The sequence below is a fragment of the Heterobasidion irregulare genome (genome assembly GCF_000320585.1).
Source record: "Heterobasidion irregulare TC 32-1 unplaced genomic scaffold scaffold_06, whole genome shotgun sequence".
NCBI lineage: Eukaryota > Fungi > Basidiomycota > Agaricomycetes > Russulales > Bondarzewiaceae > Heterobasidion > Heterobasidion irregulare.
The window spans coordinates 1642141-1667883 of record NW_009258202.1 but is presented as its reverse complement, the minus strand read 5'-3'; the positions used below and the strand labels follow the sequence as shown (position 1 = coordinate 1667883).

The 25743-nt window shown below is 46.6% G+C and overlaps 6 protein-coding genes across 6 annotated transcripts; 4 read left to right on the top strand and 2 right to left on the bottom strand.

Annotated features, from left to right (window-relative positions):
* Positions 1–264: 264 nt before the first annotated feature.
* HETIRDRAFT_154953 (glycoside hydrolase family 55 protein) lies at positions 265–4090 on the top strand (the record flags this gene model as incomplete). The annotated part of the gene is made up of 24 exons (XM_009549269.1): positions 265–518; positions 584–634; positions 689–721; positions 774–889; positions 942–1002; positions 1060–1208; positions 1264–1285; positions 1349–1365; positions 1435–1452; positions 1506–1536; positions 1588–1628; positions 1691–1714; positions 1770–1807; positions 1859–1903; positions 1966–2397; positions 2451–2679; positions 2733–2817; positions 2876–2886; positions 2937–3055; positions 3105–3225; positions 3331–3407; positions 3460–3592; positions 3652–3677; positions 3732–4090. The coding sequence occupies 24 exons, from the start codon at positions 265–267 to the stop codon at positions 3930–3932; spliced, it is 2334 nt and encodes a 777-aa protein (XP_009547564.1). The 3' UTR covers positions 3933–4090.
* Positions 4091–4865: 775 nt separating this feature from the next.
* cyc3 (putative terpene cyclase) lies at positions 4866–6087 on the top strand (the record flags this gene model as incomplete). Its single annotated transcript, XM_009549268.1, has 6 exons — positions 4866–4917; positions 4972–5144; positions 5210–5265; positions 5322–5723; positions 5788–5982; positions 6036–6087. 6 exons carry the CDS (start codon positions 4866–4868, stop codon positions 6085–6087), a joined length of 930 nt encoding a protein of 309 aa, XP_009547563.1.
* A 780-nt stretch (positions 6088–6867) lies between these two features.
* On the bottom strand, positions 6868–12705 carry HETIRDRAFT_418810 (uncharacterized protein; the record flags this gene model as incomplete). Its single annotated transcript, XM_009549267.1, has 9 exons — positions 6868–7304; positions 7364–7480; positions 7536–7643; positions 7706–7754; positions 7823–8011; positions 8108–8190; positions 12217–12422; positions 12487–12577; positions 12648–12705. The coding sequence occupies 9 exons, from the start codon at positions 12703–12705 to the stop codon at positions 6868–6870; spliced, it is 1338 nt and encodes a 445-aa protein (XP_009547562.1).
* A 447-nt stretch (positions 12706–13152) lies between these two features.
* On the top strand, positions 13153–13881 carry HETIRDRAFT_410089 (uncharacterized protein). Its single transcript, XM_009549266.1, has one exon. The coding sequence runs from the start codon at positions 13194–13196 to the stop codon at positions 13365–13367; it is 174 nt and encodes a 57-aa protein (XP_009547561.1). The 5' UTR covers positions 13153–13193; the 3' UTR covers positions 13368–13881.
* A 363-nt stretch (positions 13882–14244) lies between these two features.
* On the bottom strand, positions 14245–15425 carry HETIRDRAFT_476583 (uncharacterized protein; the record flags this gene model as incomplete). Its single annotated transcript, XM_009549265.1, has 6 exons — positions 15291–15425; positions 15145–15224; positions 14977–15043; positions 14683–14920; positions 14518–14631; positions 14245–14455 (listed from the first exon to the last, which is right to left on the bottom strand). The coding sequence occupies exons 1-6, from the start codon at positions 15310–15312 to the stop codon at positions 14245–14247; spliced, it is 732 nt and encodes a 243-aa protein (XP_009547560.1). The 5' UTR covers positions 15313–15425.
* Positions 15426–15861: 436 nt separating this feature from the next.
* Positions 15862–19339, top strand: HETIRDRAFT_476581 (uncharacterized protein; the record flags this gene model as incomplete). The annotated part of the gene is made up of 11 exons (XM_009549264.1): positions 15862–16090; positions 16161–16247; positions 16305–16446; positions 16509–16720; positions 16772–17022; positions 17078–17308; positions 17374–17833; positions 17892–18697; positions 18775–18858; positions 18915–18933; positions 18988–19339. 11 exons carry the CDS (start codon positions 15862–15864, stop codon positions 19095–19097), a joined length of 2631 nt encoding a protein of 876 aa, XP_009547559.1. The 3' UTR covers positions 19098–19339.
* Between the last annotated feature and the right edge of the window lie 6404 nt (positions 19340–25743).

The window sequence follows — 25743 nt, the reverse complement described above, 5'->3', positions numbered from 1 at the left end:
CTCCATCGCACCTAGGCCTCGATAGCTGGCTCGGACGCATTGGCTGGTGTTCTGCGAGCAGCTGGGGTGGATGCAAACCCTACCTAATCTTGTGCAAGATGGGCGAATTGCTAAGGGTGTTCTCCATGTATGAATCGCGGTTCTCGACGTATTGGTAGGCGGATAAGGTTGGTCGGAGCTATATAAGAACGTTTCGTCCTTGAGCGGATCCGACAGTCATCGTTGTCACCTCACCTCGCACTTGCCAGGACCGTGACGCCCGCCATGCATCTGTCCATTGTCATCTCGCTTTTGCTGTTCTTGCTGTCCAACTCCTTGACACTCGTGTCTGGACTAGGCTCTCAATGCACAGGTCCACTCGGAGAAGGCGCTGCCGGTGCAGACGATCCATACTGGCTGCAAAACATCGCGCATCAGGGCACTTCCGCGTTTGGTCCCGCAGGCTATACTGTCTTTCGCAACGTGAAAGATTTTGGCGCGAAAGGTGACGGCGTTACAGACGACACGGCCGCCATTAAGTATGACGTTGTCATTCTCCTCAATATGGCAGATGTATGCTAATGAATTTGCTTGAATATGATAGCTCTGCAATTAGCTCTGGCGGACGTTGCGGACAGGGATGCGATTCTTCGAGGTATGCTTGACGGTGATGCATTTCTTCGGGAACGATGTTGATCAGTATTGACAGCACAACGCCCGCCTTGGTCTACTTTCCCCAAGGGTTGGCGTTTCCATTTCAGCAAGCGAGGTCAATCGCTGATCAGATCATGCAGAACTTACCTGGTGTCGGCCCCGCTTATCGCCTACTACTATACAGCTATAGTTGGAGATGCCAGGCGTCCCCCAACCTTGCTTGCTAGCGCAGGCTTCACTGGAATAGCAGTCATCGGTGGATAGCATTTCTCGGACACCCTGCCACAAGAACTGATCATTCCTCGAAGATGCCGACCCTTATATACCCGGGGATAATGGTGCCCAGTGGTATATCAACCAGAACAATTTGTATGGTTGTCTTTTTTTCCTTGTCGAATGCATAGCTCATTATCATCGGACACTCAGCTATCGGTCAGTGAGGAATTTCGTCATTGATGTCACAAACATGCCAGCTTCCGCTTCCGCTACCGGTATACACTGGCAAGTCTCCCAAGTGACGTCGTTGTATAACATCATTTTCCACATGTCTACTGCAAGCGGTAACGCGCACCAAGGTAAGCGCGTTATTTTTTCTCCGAATCAGCATCTAAGAACAACATGCTCTACGAGGCATCTGGATGGAGAATGGAAGGTATGTGCCTTCTTCTGCCACCTGTCGACCGATTTTTCATTTTTCTGCGATCCACTTTCCCAGTGGTGGCTTCATAGGAGGTATGTCATCTGCGGGGGTTTGTACGCTTATAGCTGACCCTCGAGTGATTTTTGTGTGCTGCCCGTAAGATCTCGTATTTAATGGAGGTATGGCTCATTTGAGAGATATTTCTCGTGTGGTTTGACTAACGATATGCAAGGCCAATTCGGTATCTGGGCTGGGAACCAACAGTATGTGAACTGTATTCACCGGGACCAGTCCATTGATTGACATCAGCGAAGGTTTACTGTGCGCAACATCACAGTCAACAACGCCAACACAGGTAACGGCTTGAGATCCATTAATTCATTCAGTGTTGACCAACACGGCATCTTAATTTATCAGCGTTCTTCGGACTATGGAACTGGGGTAAGGCAGTGTGCACTACCGCTGGTTGAATGCACTATCTCAATGCGCTTTTTAGGGTGGACATTCCAGGGCATCACGATCAACAACTGCCAGGTGAGCAGAAACTATGGGGAAGCTGACTGGCATGCTAACACGAGATGGAAGATCGGATTCGATCTATCAATAGGGTCAACGAGCGGAACTCCTCAGGTAAGCTCTCTTCGAGGGTATTCATTCGTTTTCATTTGACTAGACGCGTATAATTGCTACAGGGAATCGAGGCTGAAGCGATCATCGACGCCGTGGTCACTAACACGCCCGTGTTTGTGCAAACCTCTCTGCCCAGTAATGGACAGCTTTTGGGGTCGCTGGTTTTGAATAACATCAAGCTCAACAATGTCCCCACTGCTGTTGGTGTGGCAGGTGGCGCGGTCGTGCTCGCAGGAGGGACCACCACTATCGACTCTTGGGCACAGGGCAATATCTATACTGGCACAAATCCGACAGGAAGATTTGTACAGGCGTCGATTCCATCGATTCCGAAGGCCTCTTCTTTGTTAGATAGTACTGGCAGAATTGTCAGCAAGGGTCGCCCTACATATGCCGACTACTCCCCTTCGCAGTTTGTCAGTGTAAAGTCTCAGGGTGCGAAGGGCGACGGGAATACCGACGACACAGCTGCACTGCAGGCTGTCTTTGATAAGGTTCGCTCCCTTTCTCACTTTAAAATTTCAGCTATTCATCTTGTTACAACTAGTTCGCTGGATGCAAAATCATCTACTTCGATGCTGGAACATATATTGTTACTTCCACGCTCAAAATTCCAGCTGGCGTCCAGATCGTGGGCGAGGCATGGTCAAATATAATGGGGTCTGGCAGCGCCTTCACAAATCAGAACATTCCTCAGGTGGTTGTCCAGGTCGGTGCTGAAAACTCGGTGGGCGTGGCGGAGATTTCAGATATCTTGTTTACCACTAGAGCCCCTGGTAAATATTACCAAGTGCCTATATGTTTCTAGAAGTGCTGACTTGTCCGGAAGCAAATGGAGCCATTGTCGTTGAGTGGAACGTGCACGATCCATCTGGACAACCCGCTGCTGCTGGCATGTGGGACTCATTGATCAGGTCTGTGTGTTGGTTTGTCCGCAGAGACGGGATGCTGATGTTGACCCTTTGTATTCAGACTTGGTGGCGGTGAGTTTGGCCACAGCGCTTCAGTCTTAAATCTAACACGTCGTGCATAGCCGCCGGAACCAACATGCAGACTGCACAATGTGCTGCCACGTTGCAGGATACTGGCGACAACTGTTTTGCTGCCTTCATGGGATTGCACCTGACCTCTGGATCCAGCGCATACCTTGAGGTAGGACGAGAATCTTGCATCGTTGTTCAATTGACACACTTTTGCGAAGGGCACATGGGTCTGGTTGGCTGATCATGATATAGACGGCGGTGGAACGCAGATCACTGCATATAGTGGACGTGGGATTCTTTCGCAGTCCCAGGGGCCTGTTTGGATGATTGGGACATGTGAGTCTAAACCCACACATACGATAGAATGTGACTCACTCTATCTTTCAGCTTGTACGTACGTTTTGCACTATTGTAGTATTGCCTTTCATGAATGACGCTATGTAGCCGAACATCATACCCTTTACCAGTATGGTTTAGCTGATGCGAAAGATCATTACATGGGGTTGATCCAGACGGAGACAGTACGCACGATTTATTTTTCCTTTCGGGTGTCTGTTCAGCATCTCTTCACAGCCATACTACCAACCAAATCCAGTCCCTCCCGCACCGTTCATCACCAATAGTGCATATGATGACCCCACATTCAATGGAGAGGCCGCTGCATGGGGACTCCATGTTCAAGACTCGGATAATATTCTAGTCTTCGGTTTGTTGTTACATCACAGTCATGGAAGAATTTACTAAAATATATTTTAACATGTGTAGGTGCTGGACATTACAGCTTCTTCCAGGTGAGCAGTGACTGTATCAAAGTGATCCGACCAACTAATTCGACAAACGTCTAGAACTATGTCGCCACTTGCAGCAATACTTTCAACTGCCAGCAGCAAATCGTCGACATCGACTCAAGCTCAACAGTCAGCATCTACAGCTTGAACACAGTTGGGACCGCCTTCCAAGTCAGTGTCAACGAGAATGGCATCATCAACGAGGCCGACAACGCGAACGGCTTTTCGGAGACCGTCACTTCTTGGACGCGCTCATAGTGGCACGTCCGTAGCGAACGGCGGTTATTATTTCTCTTGGGGGTTCTAACTTCTTTTATTCATGACCACTGCAACACATTGATGATGATACCCGTGATATGTTTGTGAGGCGGTATCTCACATGGAATACAATTGATCTAGATGTTCTATCCATCATCAAACGAATGTGCCATGCTACCAAGGACTTCATCTTTTGTGGCCATGTACATGAACACATCACAGCCCTCCGAGGAGGAACCGCCCAAGACAGACTCGTCGGTGAGAAACAGGAAGAGAGCGACACGGGAACAGCCGCACTGTGACGCGGGCGTTACGACACGGATCGTGCTCACGCAAAAGGTCACCGCCACGAGCGCCGAGCAAGGTAGGTTAGCACTCACACAATATCAATTAGAAACCTGGAACCGTAGGTCCCTGGATGCGGGTCTGAAATTCCGAAATTATCGTCGTAAACGGGCGGCACGATTAAGTGGGGTGCTTTCACCACCTCAGTCATTTCCTAGCGCCCTCCGGCGGCACGGTATACCCTCAACGGGCGTCGATTTTGCTTGACACCGGCCACAGATCTAAAGAGAGAGCGCTGGAGCGCTAGCGCTATGAGGGCGGCTATCTGGCGACGCCGCTTATGGCTCAAACTTTCTACTATTGCGAAGCCGGGACTGCAATAGAATGCATCATTTGGCCTAGAGGCCGAATCACTTCGTGATGTTAGAAGATATCAGCGCCCTTAGTGATGGCGTTCAATCTCACCATGCATGGTGAGTACAAGCCATCCAGCTCACCGTATTGACGTTTTGGCCTTAAATACGACAGCCGTATAAAAGGTCATGCAGTAGACTCAAGATTTCCAACTGCCTTCGTTCCACATTGAAAGACTTTCTGCTGAATTATCACATTTGTTCAGTTTCATAGCTTCTCATCCAACAATCAACCATGACAATGCACACCACTCTTGAGAAAGATGAGATCTCAGCAAGTGACCTGAGTATGTTCTATCTCATAATTTTTCGGGGTGTACACGATTTATCTTGTTTTCCAGATGCCATAACCTCTATTTTCAAAACCTTTTTGCGAGACATAGATTACAAGCCGCAGGCGATACAGGACACCAACGTGCAGCTCGAAGAAGCCATGTACAACGAGATGCATAACCTTGGTATTTGTTGCGATCAGCTAGAAAGAACGCTTCATTTGGCCGCTAGCTATGTTGAGGTAATATCTTGTCGTCGTTCGATCGTTACTCGAGGGAAGCGCTGACGTCTAAATTTGTTCTGCAGATTATTTATCAAGACTGTAACCTCGCCGAAAAAATAATCATAGCGAAGTTCACCTGGTACGGAAGCATCTAGCGACAATCATTTGACAGCGTCTTGATAAGAAGATTCACAGGTATATGATTTACATCGACGACATGGTCTCCAAGGACCCCACTCCCGTCGTGGCCTTCCAAGAGCGCTTTTTGCGCCGTCAGCCGCAGTTGGATCCTGTGCTCGATGCAGCTGCCGAAGTTTTCATGAGAATATATCAGTACTATGATGCATACGCAGCCAACTGCATCATTACCAGCGCACTTGAATTCCTCACCTTCTTCTCAGTCGAAGCGAAGATCCAGGAATTTCCCCTGGTCCGTAAGGCCCATCGGTTCCCGTGGTTTTTGCGCGAACGTACTGGCGTAGCAGAGGGATTTGCCTTCCTTATGTTTCCCAAGAGACTTGGTGTTGATATCATGGAATATATACAAGCCATGCCGGACATGGTGATATGGATAGATCTGGCGAATGATCTACTGTCGTATGTATACCTTCCCAAAATTTCCGTATATCACTCCCTTAATCAGTGTTGCTCTTCTTTACAGATTTTACAAAGAGGAGCACGCGGGAGACTCAGCCAACTACATCCATACACGCGCCTTTGTCGAAGAGAAGGCCCCGATACAAGTACTCGATGAAGTAGCGAATGACCTGCATTCCTCGGCATCTTCCATACTCGCAACTATCACTCAATGCCCCAAAGCGATCCGGGCCTGGAGATTCTGTCAATACGGCTACGTGTAAGCATGCTCTCGATTGTTCTTAGAAACATCGGCCTTGATGCTCCTCACAGTCATTGGCATCTATCTCAAGACCGCTACAAGTTAAAAGATCTAGGCTTATAAATCGAGCGATAGGAGCACCACCACACAAATGTAGAATCGGAGGGGTAGCGCACTGCAGATTTGAAACTATCCTGTATTGGATAGATGCCAACCTTGCGTTGCCAAAGATCTTGAAGTAATGCAGACAAATAATGAGACTACCAAAAGTGACATATTTTGCGTGTGCCGGGTAGACAGACCCAGATGCTTTCGTAATTGATAAAATGATGGGGTGACACACGAGCGGTATATGATCTTATATGATATGTCCCCCAAACGAGTGGATTCTGGGCCATGCAGTGAATTCACTGATCGGTGCTTATCAGTTGTTTTGCTGTATGTCCCCGACATTTTCAACTTCCGCCTTCAACCGGTCTACCTCGTCTCATCTTCTGGATCTTCTATCCCATCGCATGCACGTAACAGCACAATCAAGGCCTAAGTTTCCAGTGTTTTTTTCAATGTGGCCCAGCCTGTGCCGCACGCTCCAGACGCACCGTGAACCCGTTGTCGAGGATCCCTCGACGGCGGGCGAGAGGTGCGAGGAGCGTTGTGGTTTGAACAGACTACGAATGAGCTGCAGTGAGCTGGGCTAGTGTGTTGGTGAGAACGGTGGAACGCAGTACTGGGGCTGGCAGAGCAGTCCCAGGAGCCCGCTGATTTGAAACGGGATACTCCGATTCAGCACAGGCACGACCAGCGCCGATATGGACCAGAATGAGAAGATCCGTATATTTCTAGTACATTGTGTGTTCTTCCAAAGTTGTCCTGTTAGATATGTTATCCATAACAACCTTTAACCTACAGCTTCGGGTCGCCATCCAGCTCCAGAGAGCCCTGAACTTGCAAATCGTGTATACTCTCGCATCCAACGCCTCTCAGAATCTTCACAGGGCCTTCCTTCTTGACTGCCTCGAGCTCCGCATCCTCTTTGACGAGCAGCATCCCTGCAAACCCTAGGGCATTGATGTTGAGCTTCTCGCCAGATTCTTCCAGTACATATGTCTCCTGTCGACGGGGTATGAGGTACATGTGTTCGAGGGTGAGAAGGACATTGTAGGAGGGCGTGCCGGCGGGGTATGATTCGTCGTGTCTGACAGTCGAGATCACAAGGTCGAGTAATTCGAGGAAGGCCGAAGCCAGGATGGGTTCCAGATCAGCGGGGGTAGAGGAACGGCGGATCGAGAGACGTCGTATGTGATGTGCGAATGGAAGTACTGAAAGAGAGAAAGGCTTTTCTGAATAGAGGACGATCAGCCTACGACAGGCGTCAGAAGGAACAGAGACGAATAATTACCATCCTTATCTATTTTTGCCGCTCTCGCGAGTTCCTCGATTGGGGGGCCATCTTCGTCCTCGAGAGGCAAGAATTGGATATGCTTGTGCGGCTGGCTGGCACCGCTATTATCGCCGCCTTGTGAGTGACAGGTGAGGAATGCGAGTGTAGAGGTCTGTATGAGCACGCTCACAGTTATAGAAGGCGAAGAATGGCGTCCTTGCTTTGCGAGCCGCAAGAAGGATAGAATATGCTTGGACAAGATCCGACGGCATTAGCGGAGACGCCTGGCTTTGATACTCTGCGCGAAAGGCGATTCCGTATCGGAAGTTGCATGATGAGATGAGTGCTTCAACCGCTTACTTTTGGTCACAAGCAGGAAATGATTAGGCACAACAGAGAACTTGTTCAGCTGAAGTGATATCGGGGATGATGAGACATTCCAGACAGCGTATAGATGAGGATGCTGTTTCAACTGACCAGCACGGCATACTCAGTTCCTTCTTCCTCATCTGTCAATTCTCCGACATATAGATTTGGAGCATAAGGTGGTTCGAATGGGTCTGCTCTACGTTGTTCCAGGGGCACCTCTGGGGTTTGCGATGTACTGAAATGGGGAGTGGGGAGGTGTGGCTTCTGTTGAAGAGCCGGGCATAGTCTAATTTCGAACTATCGATATGAAGGGTTCAGAATTGCCTCGAACAGAAATTGCGTCTACTCGTCCAGTGGAGGGATGCTTATGACCGGAGAGCAGGACGCACAAACCTGAATGCCCGAATCATCATGTCTATGTATTTCGGAAGGGAAGAAGAAGAGATCCCCGGCTGTCTTTGCTTTCTCAAAGCTAGCTGGGATGGCAGCGATAATTTGCGAATGAGTAGACATGGCTCCGTTAAAGGAGAGAGATCTGAACCCAGAGATAAGTGCTGAGCGATGGATATGTGTGCTGCAGAACTTGAACAGCTCTGAATGAAGCAAGTTGAGGATTGCGATCTTGATGAAGCTGAAGGAAGATCGGCGTGCGACGCTGAAAGCTTGACAGTGATCCAGATCGGGCAGGTGACCTTCCTGATATGGGAATGGGGACTGAATGGGGCCGTTGGCCCTTGGGGATGACCATGAAGGTCACCACATTTTCATGCTCTATGCACGCTCGCATAGGCTCGCATTCGATGATAATGGCGCACATGCGTTTCTGTTTGCTCAAGTGAGTGGCCACTTACAAATTGATTCCCTCTATTTTGAGCCCGACCTCTGACCCAGAAGATCGCTGAAGTCATAAGGATCCGAGACATGAGTACAGTATCAGCAAAGCGTTCGTGTAACCTCATGCTATAATCTAGCGGGATCGGCTTGATTCTGAATTGAGCTCGGAGCACAACAGACTCTATAGTAATGATGGCTTCCTTGTCTGCCCACTTCCTTTCCCCGTGAGCTGGCACCTGTTCCCCCTTTCAGCTCGCTACTGATTGGCGCTGCTTCGATCGATACGCCGACACCAGCCTTCGCGTCAGATGATAGAAATTCCACGCTCATCGCCACCATCGCCTCCGCAATTCCTTCCTTCTCTGTCGTCTCCCAGGTAACAACTTTCTGTATATGCAAATTCTACCATGTAAATCCCTGCGGATATCTCGGAGATTGAATGGCTCCCTCTCTGTTTGAATACTACGAAAAGGGTTTCTGGGACTTATTTTGCTTGCTTGTCTTGCTGATTCAATACACAGCATGCAGCTGCTGCAGACGCTTTGTGCTCACATTTGAACGACAGGTCGGTAGCCTCGCGATGAGCTCGCATCTCATGTCCAACGTACCTACTGCGCTCGACTACGAACGACAGGGTCCATGAGTATCCCTGAACTCCTTTCCAATATTGTGTGGCTTCGCTGCGCTTGTCTCTACGGTATGTCAAGCTCATTTGGATGCTAGATCGCAGCATGTTTTCAGGCCCGCTATACCATGGTATCGTGAGGATGCTGCGCTGGTTGTCTCTTCCTCATACACTGCATCGCCAATAGGTGTCATACAGGAGCTTCTTTCCGCAGGACCTCCTCTGTATCCATGGCGCTTCACCTGCGCTGCTGCGAGTTGCGTTAGACAACACCCTTCGCGCGAAATGAGACGTCCAAGCTTCTACAGCTATCAAGCAGTATATAAAGACCACGTCTGCTCTGCTGTTCTACATTAATACGACAACCAGTTTCTTTCTCACCTGCATTCTTTCAATTTCTCTTCGACTTCAGCCCATTGTTTTTATCGCCTACTTCCAATTACGCTTCCTGAATACCGACCATTCTTCTAACCTCACAACTTAATTCTTCCAACATGATCGCTTTGACGCGCTTTGTTGCTCTCTCCATTGCTCTCTCTGCTATCGCTATCAACGCCGCCCCCATTCGCCGCCAGAACAGTGGCCAAGGTATGCTCCACGCTTGCAGCATCCGTTGTGACGCTTATACCTGGGTATTCTTCCAGGCACTCCTTTCACCCCTGGAACTGGGTCTTGTGGAATCAGCAGCGCTGATACCGATTTCGTCGTCGGTGTGCCCGCAGCTACTTTCAGCGCCTTCCCGTGAGCATACCGTAGACTGTTCGTGTTGATACATATACTGATTAGAACCCTTCAACAGCGGTGCTACTACTGACCCGAAATCGTATGTTGGCCCCCGAGCACAACCACGAGCTCCACACTTACGCATATCCCATCTAGCAACCCGATCTGTGGCCAGTCGCTTCAAGCCACCGGTAAGTAGCCGTCAATCGTGTCTCGCACCGGCGCCATGCTTACGCACGCTACAGCCAATGGAAAGACTGTAACTGTCAAAGTTACCAACATATGCACGTCCTGTGGACCCGACGACATTCAGCTCTCAACTCCTGCTTTCGATGAGCTGGTTCCTGACAACCAATCTCCTTCTTCCCTTTCCATCACCTGGACCATCCCTAGCGCCTCCAGCACGAATGCCAACACAGGTATGTCTATCTAGGTTTCTTCAGCCCTCGACAGCTACTCATCTCCGATTTTTTGACCACCAGCTGCGCAATCGGGTGCTCAAACTACGGGCCAACAGACCTCGGGCCAATCGTCTACCCAGGTCGCGGCTCAGCCCGCTGGGCAGTCGGCTGCCACCAAGAACCCGAGGGCTGCCCCTCCTGCTGTTCCGGCTCCTGCTCCCCAGGCTCCGAAAAACCCAGCTCCTCCACGTCAATCGCCGGCTCCGGCTCCGGCTCCTCAGAACCCTGCTCCCAAGAACCCAAGGGCTGCCCCTCCTGCCGTGCCGGCTGCTCCTGCTCCCCAGGTCCCGCAAAACCCAGCTCCCCCGCGTCAGTCCCCACCGTCGGTTCCGGCCCCTCAAAAACCCGCTCCCAAGAACCCGAGAGCGGTCAAGGGTAAACCTGGTATGTCTTCAGATGTTTGAGCTGCTATTCGGTGTATGCTCATTTCGACCACGACTCCAGCTGCCCCTCGTCCTTCGCCCGTGCCAACGCCCCAGCCTCAGGGCGGCCAGCCCCAAACTGCTCAACCTCAGGACGCCCAGCCCCAAGCTTCCCAGCCACAGAACGCCCAGCCCCAGGCTGCTCAACCCCAGGACGGCCAGCCCCAGGCTGCTCAGCAGCAGGCAAATGGCCCCAGGGCCATTAAGCAAGCACGTAAGCTCTTCCAACCTCCTCCCGGCGCGTCAGCTCCCGACGCTTCGATTTAGCTGCCCCGAAGCCACAGGCACCTCGTCCTTCCCCGTCCCCCGTCCACCCCCCTCCTGCCCCCAAGAACCCTCGCGCGATCGGGAACCCGGCTGGTATGTTCTCATCAATTATACGCATAAATCTACAGCAATGTTAATACATCCTCTTCAGATATTCCCCCTCCCCCCAAGCCCATTGTCCCTGCGGCGCCTCGCCCTGACGATCGCCAGGGCGCTCCGGCTCCCCAGAACTGACGCACTTCAATCTGCGCCGGATGGTCTGAGCGAGGATTGGTACCCCCCAGCAATCTTTACGAATGGATCATGTCGGTCATGTGTAGTGTAATCCTTTACTAGTAGTCGTCTATACGCTCTTTTGTTCCCTGCTCTCCGAATCACAACCTAATTGTTGAACCATCTGTTACGCTGGACGCAAGGAACCCTTGTTGTCTTGTTCGCCGTATCAGGCCGATCTATTATTAGGTCTCGAATCAGAGCATCGACCAGCCTCGCTCTTCCGGGATCCGGACAAAGCCATTCCAGATTGGCATTGAATTGTACTGCTGTACTATAAGGGCGAACTATATACACGGACCCCTCTAGAACTACAGGCGGTTACTATGTTCCGAGATAGTGGTAAAGGTAACGAGAGTCCAGAAAAGAAAAGGATGAGATGGGTTTGTGGAAGGGGCCTAGTCCGGATTTCATCGTTATGGACGACAACGTGTAGAAGTCAGCGTTGCAGTCGTTGTGATGGAGGCAGCGCTACTACCTGCAGCATGGATCCAGTACTAGTACAGAACAATGGCCATGTCTCGTTTGGAGACACGGCAAAGAGCAAGAAAACATGACGGGCCTCGATACCGACGGAGCAAGAAATCTGACGAAAGAAACGACAAACGAAAATCGGTGAAAGAAAGAAATGAAGAAAGAATGCAAGAAGAGGGACGGGGACGCAGTCCGAGCCCTGACCACACCTCCCCTTCCGTTCCTGTGGGTCAAAGGAGGGTATCCGGGTCAAGCTCCTCCGCGCCTGCCCCTATTGTCCTTTGCTTCCTGCATCTGTTCCCCTAAGGCTATAGCGCGGCCCCAACACATGGCCGCTACCAGAGACCATAGCGCACCATTCGTCCCCTACACAGCCACCGCATCCCATCAGTGATGCCGCATGCGAGCAAGAAATGAGGAGACACACTTGATACCACAGAACGGCGAAGAAGGCCTGGAATATCATCCCTACGACTCTCAACATGAAACTTCGGTGTATGCCCGTGCCCTTCAGGAACGGTGCCGGATAGTCCAACGCAACCAACATGAGCCCAAGGATCATGCTTATAATTGGAACGATGGGTGCTTTGACAATGATACTGATGAAGAAAGCGTCCTGAGGCGCAGGTCTGGACAAGGAGAGTGCGGGTGTAAGACGGCCTGAAAGAAAAGGCGCGCGGAGAAGAAGCGTACTGGAGACCTCCAGGGGCACGAATTGTACCGTTCACAAAATCCCAGAAAAACTTGCGGTAGATGAGGCCAAAGAATGAGGCCCATACGGTATCTGAGCGTGGCCGGACAGTGAGAACTGGGCTAGATTACGGCCTCGGAAGCGCTGAGAGAGGTGCACTCACAGACGCTAGCGGTGAGAGAGACAAAGCGAGCATACTCGTGCCAGATGAGGTTTCCCATTGTGTGACGAACGTTCGGGTAGGTGCGGTTGATGGAAAGAGAGTGGGTTGAAAAGAGCGCTGCTCTGGTCTGCCTGAGGAGACTGAGATGGGAAGCTGGAATAGAGGAGAAGGAGGATGAAGAGCCTGCTTGACCGGACGAAGAGGAGGGAACGAAAGAAAGAAAAGGGAGGAGCGCAGCTCAACCGACAGCAGTAGAATGGAGGAGCGAAAGGAGAAGGAGGAAGAGCGCAAGGCTCGTGGGCGGAGGTGTATGAGGAATGATGAATTCTGCCACCGCCCATGCTTCAGCCACCGATCGTCTCCCGTCCGGCCAGTCTCCGGCGTCCTGCCGTCGTCAGGGCAAGTCTCCGGGCTAGCCGATTTCCTCATTTATCACACGTCGAACTCCTTCACAGCGCGACTTATCTCGCGTCGCAACCGACAGGTCACTGCGCACACTGTCAATGGCTGCTACCAGAAATCCAATTACGGGGCGAAGTAGAACACATGAATGGTATCGCAAACGAGGGAGGAGCTGACTGGAGCTGGGAGGAGCAAAACATTGCGCGTAACATAGACAAAAATAAATATATCAACGACACCCCGATCCAGGCACCGATGCTACCTCGCTCCGGGCAGGCGCAACGTGGGTGGACGTGGGGGACGCAATGGGATGTTTGACCACTTGTTTGATGCATCAAACAAAACATCAGCCAATATGAACGGAGACCATCAATCAAAACGCGCGCGGAGCTTGCCTTATTGCTCCGGACCTGTAAGTCATCGCCCTCGCCATCAACCTGTCCGCCGTAGTACGAGTCCCGCAGGTGACCGGTTCGGGGCGTCTGCGGCATGTCCAGATGCGCGTAGGAACGCACAGACGTGCTCCGGGAGAGGTAGCCTGCACCGGCATCGAACGCGGGCTTCTCGGGGTCAGCGAATGGATTCTCGCTTGGCGGACCCTTGATGCCAGCGAAGCCCGCTTCCAGATAGTCGGGATCCTGGATGGGAAGTGTCGGCGTCGTGGGAGACTGGAGCGGCATCCGGCTCCTTTTCCGTTGAATGTGTTTGCGGCGAAAGAAGAGGAAAACGAACAGGAGAACAAGCAGTACGCCAACCAAGACGGCAACAATCGCAGCAATGAGCCCAGTCGAGAGGCCAGAGCCTGACATCGTGTTTGGCGGACTGGGAGGATTACCCGATGACCTGTTAGGCAAATGTTTGATAAACGGCAGGTGTTAGATATGCCCATGACCGTGCAGAAGATAGCAACTGACGGCATGCCGTTGGAAGGGCTCTTGCCATTCTGATTATTGTTATTGTTATTGTTACTACCAGAGCTGCCACCGCTCGCGACATATACATCGATGGAGTCAATATCCATGAACTTGCCAGTATTCTGCTGACCAGCCTGGTCAGGATTGGCCGTCAAGACAAAGCTGTGGTCACCAGACCCAAGATCGTTCGCGAAGTACTGATGAACCATTAGTATCAACGTTCATGGCAGAGATGTGAAAGCTGACCAGTAATGTCTGAGTGTAAGGTGCAAAAATCACGTTCAAGGACAGCATGGCCTATCATTAAGAACTAAACACTGTACCTGATAGTGCAAAGTGCGCGCTATGCCATTGGCCCCGCCGTTGAGCGAGTGAGTCTTCCCATCCACAGAAATAGTGTAGTTGGCGTGATCAGGGGATACGGTACCGTAGACAGCGACTGCATCTCCGCTGAACTTGAACAGAGCCTGAGCGCCGCCAGTCTGTGTATAACTGATGAGACGAATGTAATGTTCAGTTTGGTATTAGCAAACATAGGCAGAGAATTTGCACACTGGAGCGTGTTGTTCATGTTCGAAGTAGACGGACTGATGGACCAGTCGGACAAGGATGGGGTATAAGTGATCTCAGAGCTTGAATCATCTGTCGTGAATTTTGACATCTTCGCGCTAGCAGAGAGTTGTTTTAGTGAACTGAGCACGCAAACGCAAACCACATACCCAGTCGACCCTATCTGGGTCTCGAATACGAACGAATCGAGGTCTATCGAGGACCCAGAACCCGTATTGGTCAATGTCACGGTGTGCGACCCCATTGGCAGTCCGGACTTTCCGCCCAGCAACTGCTGGAAGGCAGGCGTCTCAGACTTCGCGGATCCCTGGACCGACTGGCCATCCACAGCGAAATTGTATTGGCCATAGTCGGGTCTCTTCGCTCCATAGAGCCAGATGCCGGTGCCTGTATGGGAGACCAAATAGTATCTTGCTCGCACGCTTCACGGCGGTGACACTCACCCTCGAATGAGATAGTCGCGTATGCACCTTGCGAAGAAGTCTTGTGCCACGACTGCGCGGAATATGACTGCGACGATGATGGCGATGACAAGCAGTAGGATGGAAGGAAGAGGAAAAGGAAGATATTCGGTCTTGAGATCTCCTCTCACAATGATCGCACAGGCTCACCTGAGAAGCGAAGTCCCCATCAGGGCTGTCAATCCACGCACCTGGCGGTCCCCACGTAATCAAAGGAGAGCTGTCCTCAGCTGTGGTCAAGTTGGCTGGCATGAGAAAAAAGAGAAGACGTTGACAGACAGTCACGTCGCACGCACCGGTGACATTGAAAGAGGCCATCAAGGCGATTAGATATTATGAACGAATATAGATAAATAAGAGTGCTGGAATCGACAGCACCGAGAGATGGTAGGCTAAGAGTGCTTGCCGGAAGGACACCCAAGTGGATCGTGAAAGGGACGTGGCGAGTTCGTCAAGGGGAGACCGCCAAAGCCTGCGCGCAGGGCTGATCGCTTTTATGATGGGAACAGTCGCATCTCCGAGTCGCGTCCCGGCCACCACGTGAAGCATCAATGCTAAGTGACGCTGGGCACGGGATGCACAGAGCTGGGTGTGCACAGCCTAGCGCGCGTCGGACGGACAGTTGTGGACAGTGATTCCATCGATGGGAGAATAAATACATATGTACTTCAGACGAGCAACGTTTGCAACGTTTCGGTTTCACAGACTCGGGGTCGACTGCCAGGAGCGTGAGACTCGCCCACCAATCGGGCTCAGATTCAGATAAGATTGACTTAATACCGGCCGATAATCTCCAATTCACGACAGGGACCCTGGATCCCAAGTTGGATCCCAAGTCTGCCGTTGTTTGCAACAGTCAACCGCTCCATGCAAGCTTCAAAACGGCCTCCATCGAAACCCTCCGCGTCCCACGAGCTCGTTCCTGTCGGCCCGCGGGACGTTCAGCTATCTAGGCGGGCCAGGCGCGATGACAACGGGCATCTACCCACGACAGCCCGCGCTCTCGTTTTGCGCAATGGCAAATATGGCGCGAGGGGCACAGGGGAGCTTGTCGCAACGAGGAAAATCAGCGGGAGAGAGAAGCTTGATCTTCTAGGTGGTGAGTAGAGGTGCACTCAGCAGCGATGCGAATTGGAGGATTCATTGGCTCGGGACCGCGTACGAAGAGGATCTTATGGCCAAGTCAAAACAAGCCATAGCAACGCCATTCAACCTTTCAAAGTGTTACAGTATTGCAGACTCACAATACAATGGTCCGTTTTTTTGGCTCTGAACAAGTGCACGAGCGTGACTAGAGATGACGCCAACAGTTTATCTGGACGATATATGTGACCTTCGGGATGTCAACTTCTTCTATGCTCACATCGTTGGAGAGATCTTGGCTCATTCTTCGAAAGACAAACCGGCTAGCCCGAACGATCGAAGTGTGGTCGTGACCGCTGTGGGCAGCAGGTAGGGTTCCTCCTGTTCGTCTATTCTGGGGCAATCACGAATCTTACCATCGAGATCTTCAGAATTCACAACTCGTACATGCTTGCATCTGTATGGAGAATTATTCGCGCCTATTTCGAGATTTTTGAAGAGGATGGGCTGGCTACCAACAACGTCCGCAACAAACTCAGGCAGGACGAGGATATGAGGACTCAGTACTTGATACTGTATGACATTGTCAACGTCCTCGTGGATACAGCCCAAGCAAAGTTTTCTCAGTTGGCAACTCACACAAGTGATGAATTCTTTTCCCTTGATTTGGGACTTGCATTGACACACTTTGTAGAGCATTTTTCCCAATATTTTAAGACATACGAAGGCGTTGATCCAAACGACCTAAAAATGATGTTTGACTGGGGCGCCGTCAAAGAATCATACAAGTCTTTTGTTGATTCCATCATCATTGAACTTTGCCTGCCTCAGTCGGTCTTTCCAAAGTATATTTTAACTGCAATCTTACAGGAGGCAGTTGAAGAGGTTCCGAGTGAATCGAAGCGCTTTCCGCAGGCGCTCTGGGATGCCTTGGGCGATTTTTCCGTATGTCTGATGACATCATGAGATGGTTTGCTGATTTGCATCCTAATGACCACAGGTTGCAGTTCAACTTCAGGAAATGTTAGAAGGACCTTTGCTGGGACCCGAGGGTGATATTTGGAGGAAGCTGCCTCGGACGATGCCCGAGGAGTTTGAGGTCTGGTGCGACGCGCAAATTCTGTCGGAACGAGCCTCGAAAGAACTCGACGAAGCTTTAGATGTTGTCTTCCCTCTTCAAAAAGCCAAAAACCACGTCGCCGTCACGGACATGTGGAGGCGCATTAACACGGTGAGTTACTTTGCATTGTTGCATCCTCGCGCATCTTGATATATACCATGTCTTCGGTATTTAAGACATACAAAGCCCTAACAGGGCAAAATCTGGATGAATTATGGCAGCTAGAGGGTGAGATTTATCGCACAGCTCACTGGACAGCAAGGCAGCCAACGGCGGATCTCGTGGTCTACGACCGTCCACAGGGGAAGAAACAAAACAAAAAGAACGGTCGTCTTGCCATCACGGACGGCAACGATTCAGACTCTATGCCCTCTTTGGAATCCGTCTCTGACTCCTCTGAGGACGGCTCTGACAACGATAGCTATGACGACGACGTGGTCGATGACGATGACAATGACCACGATTCGGTTGGGTATGATACAGAGGAAGAGGGTGTGATGCGAGATTTGTTGAGAGAAGCTATGGACGAGATCTCGTCTTATCCTGGCTTTTTCGATCCGACTCAGACACTCAACGAGCAGTTGGCGGAGGAACGAAAGGGCAATCCTTTCTTGAAACTTTTGGGGTCTTTGAGAGGTAGCTTCTAAAAAGAGATCTGGCTCGTCTCATCATTGCTCTGACATATTCCTCACAGGGCGGATGTTTTCATCGAATCCCACCCTGAAGACGACAGACCGTAAGACCCCGAGGACGCCATATCCCGGCACCAAACCCGTTTTCACGAGTACCATGCAAGCGGGAAATGCTCCTACAAAGGGATCTACTCCACCGCAGAGTCCTAGACGTAAGTCCATGTACATCTTTTCATGCTGGTGCCTAAGACCTTGTATTGTAGCACCCGTGCCTGTCAACCGCAATGTGACGGTTGAGGAAGTCGACGACGAAGACGCTGAACCTTCAAAAAAGAAGAAAAAACACAAGAAGAAAAAGAAGAAGTCAATAACCACTGCACCTACACAACCACAACCGACTGCTCCCATCTCGCCAATCGTCCCCACACCACCCGCTCAGGCGAATGCTTCCGTGGTCAAATCCCCTTCTGCGTCGATGGGTACTGCACAGAACAATGCGTCCTCAGCTACGCTCACAAACGTGTCGTCTATCGAGCTCACTCGCCAGCAGACTGCGCAGTCCGCTCATTCGTATCTTCAGTCCGAGGGCTTGAAGGAGCACAAGTCTAAGGTCAAGTCGCGTGCAAACCATGCAAATCTGATGCCGATACCAGAGAAGGAGAAAAAGGGCTTGTTCTCGAGGTTCGCAAAAAAGAGAGAAGAGAAAGGCGATGCGGCAGACATGCCGAAGGAAAAGGACGAGCAGAGCTTGCAAAAGTGGTTCTCCAGGTTGGGTAAGAAAACGAAAGATAATATGCACCAGCTCTTGGGCTCGAAAGGGGACGGCAAGAAGGGATCAGCATCGATGAAGTGGGATACGTTCTTGAAGGTGTGTCAATATATATGGCTCACATAAACTTTGTTCTATCCCTGTGGTGGTGATCCAACACGATCGTGCTTTTGCAGGTTATGCAAGAGATGGGATTCACGTACGACCCTAGTACGGCAGGCTCTAGTGTACGCTTTGATCCTCCTGGTGGCGAGAAACGGGTAAGTCATGTCGGTCACTTTGATTCCTTTCTGACACACAGTTTGGTTTTGCACAGTCAATATCATTCCATAGACGTGAGAATTCACTGAAATCCGCCAACGAAGCTTTCCAATCTGACTTCGTTTTAGCCCACCCGGACTCAACTCTGTATCCGGTCAAGTTGAAGATATTCGGGAAGAAATTGAAGGACTATTATGGGTGGGATGAGAATTACCTCATGCAGCAGGCCGGTAATTGAGACGATGGCTCTTTTGTCTGCATTACCTTGTGCGACCTAGCGATGTGTCGATCCTCTTGTTGTCTCCACTTTCAAGAATCGGCGTTCATTTCGTGGTTGCATTTGGCTGAGGCTCTTTCTTGACTTTTATTTGGTCACAGGCTCTCGTCGATCCAGGTCCCTAGATCTATCATAAGACGAAGACGTACTCGCTCATGTCTTTTGGGTCCCATGCTGGCCACGCATCTATTTGTGTTGCTCTCAGTAAGTGTAAGTGATGGTCTGAAACCTCTGGAGCTCGCGGCGATCAACGAGAAGGGCGGTACCAGATTGTAGGTCCAGGAATGGATGCTTCGAATAAAAGCGCGCTTCATCTCAAGGGCTTGTACACTGCCAGGATGTTATTCATCTTGAAACTCATTTGCAACGCATCAGGCCGGAGCTTGGCTGAAACTGAGACTGATGCAAGGTCTCGACGCCGAGATGACGCTGGACGGCCCGAAGCTCGTTTCAGCTTTATTTCAACGTCACCTTCGATATGAGCATCATCACGGCCGATATGGGCAATCTCGAAAGGCTTGTCCCGTTACGAGTCTCGATTTTTTCCTCTCAGTTCTCAGCTTTGTCCCGAGTCACGTTCCTGTCATGCGAACAAAGACTGGAGAAAGACATGCTGTTTTCGAGCTCTTTATACACCGTATCAGAGATACCTGGGAGCCTTGGACCTGGTTGGGAGTGATGCCCAGTGAGAATCTATTGCAGGTTTCGGCTGTTTGACGCTCAGTCGAGACTGTAAGGACAGAATCAAATGATTGTATTCTCAGTCTCGTGAAGAGAGAATTGAGATGTAAGTGCTGGAAGCTAACCTGTAAGGACAGAATAGTTGTATTCTACCGGAAGAATCAGCTTCTGTGAGAAACATATAAGGTAATTCCTGGTTCTGTTACTTAGGAAGCAAGGTTCTATCCAGAGTTTTTCATGATCTGTGATGTGACCTTCTGAGCTCACACTGCTAGTTGTCATGTTTGATGTATACAACATTTGTCAAGTTGTTGTGAATTCTGAGGGGAACCAGGACCCCTGAAAATAGGTGGGTAGGGCACATGCAAAATTTTGGCATTTGCTGAAAAAAGTTTGGACAAAAAACCCAAATTTGGCCGAAAGATTGGATTTAAATCTGGTTTTGAAACCTTTTCCCCCAAAATGGTTGGGTATGAGTCCCAGTCAGAACCTAGTCAAGGAAGATAAAGGTAGCTGGATTTGAATCTATTTGACTCCCAAAATTTAGACTTTTTATAGGCAGATTGTGGGGGATCCATTGAGATACATTATGATAAATTTGGGTTGGTTCATCTATTAGCAATTTTTTTCTTCTAAAAATGAAAACAGGGTCATTTTGAATCTATTTAAATCTATCTGACTCTATTTAAATCTGTTAAAATCTATTAAAATCCATTAAAATCCATTGGGATCCATTGGGATCTATTTATATTGATTTATGTAAAATATACAACTAGCCCATGCTCTGCCTTCCTTTATTACTGCTCTGTTAATTGACTAACCAGCCATCACACCTCTAGTACTAACCCATATACCCTACAATCACCATTGTAGATGTCTAGGGGCTTTAGCTTCTCTAACTAAGCTATTGACATATTATCTGCCATATTATGCATTATGTGCCATTTACTTGTAGCACTATATACTAAAGTAATTCAATGAGCTTCAAATTTATATGAAAACAAGTACACTATACCTTTTTATCATTGCTTAGTGAAGCCCAACGCTTTAGGAAATCCAGTCTCTTTGTATTGGGGTATAGAGCCTTTGACTCTTAGGCACATATATTTCTATAAGTAAGTTATTAGCAAGTATGAAAAAAAAACATTATAAATATATGTACTTAGTAGTATTTCTCTTACCTAGATTCCACTTGTGTAATTTCTTTTCATTCACCTTTGTATTCTATTAGGGAAAAGCTCCACATTCAATTAATAAGCATAAATTTAGCTATATTTTTGCCAATTACTATTGAGGATTTTTAGCTTACCCTCCCTCTAATCTTAAAATTATAAGGTTTAATTAGAGCTAATTTGTCATATGGATTTTTAGAAAAATATCAATTAACCTACTTTTATAGTTTCTCTACTATTACTATACCTTTAATCATAGAGTATATATAAAGCTTACTAATCAAACTAAAGTCACACCTTGTAGTAAACTTACCTATCAATAGAATTGAACTAACAATCTCATACCTATACACTCTAGACTAGTACTCTGAAATACTAAGTCACAAGGTCTAAGTTATTTATCTAGTAACCTAAATATGTTAATATAAATAAGGCAATCTCAGTATTTCTGATTTTCTTATATATTCATCTTTTATCTATTTTATATATAAAGGGGTCAATAAATGCCCTAAAAATCAGGGCTTTTGATATTTGAATTTGGGCACTAGACAGCAATATAGAAAACCAATAAAAAACAAGGAATATAGTAAAAATAAGATTATAGCACTTATATAATTTGGATTTGGAATATGTAAAATTGTAATTGGGTTGTAGATTCTAATGGGACTGTAGTAGTATAGATAATATCACCTTTACTTGTGGATTTGATTATAAAGTTGATTATAGATAATATATTCTAATTAGCTTAGGTTAGCATTTTGAGTAATTAGATCTAATTAAGAGAAGAGGTTTTTCCAAATATAGGAATTGCCCTTACCCACTGATCCTTTGATTTATAAAGGTTTTTTTAGAGCCATAATAGTAAATATTGGATATTATTAGTATTCTTGTTTTTTCCTACCTCTTATTATTATCACAGCTTAATAGTCTATCAGCTCACTGGCAAGACTGTCATTTCTGAGAGCAAATATAGCCACATGCTCTACATGCCTTTAAGGTTATTCTAGGTTATCCATAGACAGCATTAGCTAATATATAAAACTTTCATTGTCTTATTAGTACTATTATCTGGATAATAAGATAGCTCCTTTATGGATGGTCATTTTTTGGTCATAGGTCATAAAGCTGCTAATTAGTTTCTAGCTCTTTGAATTTAGTACTAATAGCATAGAATAAAATATAAAAGAGGACCACTTAGTATAGATGATAGAAGCACTTAGTATAGCCTTTAACCCATATTTTCCAGCCAAATGTGATTACAAAGGTGGGTTTTTTGAGGGGGATGGCAAGTCAACACTATAATGTTCAACTTTTTTGTTTAATTGTCCTCTAATTAAACCTCTGTGTATTTCAGGCACATTTATGGATTTTACTACTTACAAGGAATCTACTTGGCCACTAGAGAAGCTTCTTGATAAGTTTTCACTTTTAGATATAGAGAGTAAAGACATAAAAGTGGCTAAGATCTTTCTATACTATTGCTTGTAACTTGTTCTAGAAGAGAAAGCAACTACTAGAGCACTACTTAGTAATCCATAGCTAGTGGATAAAAGCTTAGATAAAGAATAATTGCTTAGAGGCAAGACCTTTGCATGATCAACATTGTCTATGTTTAAATCATTCTTTGTATTAGCAGTAATTAGTCTTATCTGAGACTTTAACTAGTTTTGACAGGAAAATCTAGGATATATATAATTATATTTTTTCTTACAAGAGCACATTATTAGTTAGCTGGATGCTATATCTATGTTACTTAGTTACAACAATCAACACAGTTATTTCAAAAAGTAAGTACAATATTTCACAAGCCATATTAGACATGAATATTAAATGTTGAATGTTAAATCTAAGCTTCTTATGAATGACACTTGTGATTAAGGTGCTTGATTGTGATTTTGAGTTATAAATTTATGTCTATTATATTCTCATTATTGGCATTAGTCATGCACACAAGCTCTATACTATCACTACTAGTGATTGAGTCCTATAATAATAATAGAGTGCATATTTTAACAGGCTTGTCATTTTTAATAGAGATAACAAGTCTTAAGAAGGTCAATGTGACTTATTGAAAACACTTATGGAAGACTTTGGGTCCTCTTCTCATAGATACAAATCAAGTCTTAGCAATACAAGATAAGGTAGTTATAGTGCAATATATGATATAGCTTTGTCATAAGCTTATCTATAAAGCCTATAAACGACACAGTAACTTCCTTGACTTGCATTCTACAAGCTATAGCTCTCTAGGACCTACTAGAACATCTCTTTTATCTTGCATACTATTCTTAATAATAAACATCTCTTGGAAAGATAAGAACATATACTTAACTCAACCAGAGAACAAATAGTAGATTGAAAATAATGTTAAGGCACTGTTAGAAGTAAAAAATACAAAAGAAGATGGGTTAATCAAGCCATAATCATATATTGTTTATATTTTGAGTCTTGAGTGTAGATATCAGTGTACTTATAAGAAGGACAAATCAGCTATTCATAAAACAAAGAATAATGACCCTAAAAATCATGTCATGGTTAAGTTCAAAAAAAATGACAGAAGCCATGTTACCACCAGACATATCTATGCTATAGGCTAATTAAAATAAACTATATGTAGTACTACTGATTATATGCTATGTGATATATCATAGTGAGCACTTCTTTGCTAGGCAGGCCTAGCTTATACTTAGTTGCTACATAATATTGTATTATAGAGGGGCTTATATTCAAGCTTATTTTATTTGCTCATATTATTTTCTATTATCTTACATAGTTCACATCTTCTAGAAAATAAGGTTTCATCTCTATTATTTTGGGAAATTGGTATATTAAGCATTTGTCTGCTTGCACTTTATGATTATTGAATTATTTTTAATGATAAGTACTTTGCAAGGGCCAGTCTATTTTTATACTATACCTTCTTACTTAGTACTATATACTAGGAGTAAGTATGTGTCTGGGTAGTAAAGGATCAAAATCCTATAGATAAGAAATAGTTTCATACTAATATGGCAAGTAGTTGGCAACTATGTAATAGCTCTGATCATTTTAATAAGACAAAAATGCCTATGGTGAGGAGAAGAGAGTAGTCTGAGAGTGTATTAGAGTAAGCATATGCTAAAAAGAAGTCAAAAATTCTCACAGTTTACTATATTGATTTTTAAGAGTAGCTTTCATATTAATTAGAGAAACTAATACAAATGTACAGTAAAGACTAAACAGAACCATTTTAGAATGTAAATAAGCTTGCACCAAGCAATACTTATCTGAGGTCATTACCAATAAGAAAAGTGTCTTTAAAGGGTCCTTAGAAACTAATTCCAACAAGGGCCTGCTCATGTTCTAGATAAGTCACCATCACAGACATTTTTTTTATGACATATAGATGTGAAAGGGGCAAATAACAAATCTTATAGAGGTTATACATAGTAGCTTGTTTGTTTTGTCTCTAGAGAAACCAGGTAACTTAATAAGTGTTAGGGAGCCTACAAAGATTAAGTTACCTAGCACCAGTTGAACTATAAAAGAGATGAGCTATTTCCCTATTGTATAAGCTAGATTACTTGTTCTTGAAGCTTAGACTAGAAGATAGACCCATAATGTGAAAAAACCATATTTTGATTAATACTTAAATTAATCCAAAACCCAATAATGCTACTAATTTGCCAGCTTAGCTCATATAAGCTGGTTTCTAATACTCAACAGAGTAATCTCAGCAATGTATATCAGTATGAGGTTCGACACACTGCCAATGGTGCCATCTACAAGTATGCATCCAGCATATATTAAACCTAGCGCTATATGCTGTGATATGGAGCATATGACCCCTAATCTGATTTAAAAGACAATGGCCACAAAAAAGAGGCCCTATCTATATCCAAAAGAGTAGCCTAGTGAATACCCACAAAGGGATCTAAAAAATGCACTAGCTTGATATATTTGCACTCATTGTCTCAGAGAGCATGCCAAATTCATTAGTGAATGATTTGAGTACCATCATGCCACCAATAAAAGCAGAGTCATAACTATAAGGATTGGAGAAAAAGAACATTAATAAAATATTCTTTGTCCAACTTGTTAAATGTTGCTGCTTATAGGCAGTCATATTAGTTTGATGTGACTATTGAGCCTACATATAGATGGTCTTTTGTAATCTGCCTAGCACTAGAATATAAGAGTGAAAAACAGGGAGCTATTCTATCTTTTGATAATAAACAAGGACAAGAAATTGAGAAGGGAATTTATAAAAGAATCATAGAGAAGAGAGAGATGACCAGAGCTTACAAAGAAATTACAGGGTAGATAATTAGATATTTTGAAGCAGCTTATCCTATCATCATAGATGCATATGCTACAGTGCCAGCTAATACCTATACCCTCTATTTGTATACTGTCTCTAGTGTAAGCTAATCCTCAACATGATGAAGGTTAACCATAGCTAATGAGAATAATTGAGCATAGTAGATTTGGGATAAGCCAGAGAACTTTGAATCAATGACCTTTAGTAGTTGTTGCATTTGAGCATTATACAAGGGTCCATTAATACATGGATCTAACTGCAATTCTTATCTGCTAACTCTCTAATCTTTGAGAACATAAAGAGTCCTCTAATGAAAATTGGATTTTTGGAAAATCTAGCAATACTTATCCCACAGATGTGGGGGCAGTAACCAATAAGAAGCTAGTCTAATCCATCTAATCAAGCAAGTTATTCTACTATAGCATGTATTCTCACTCTTTCTCTATAGTTGATC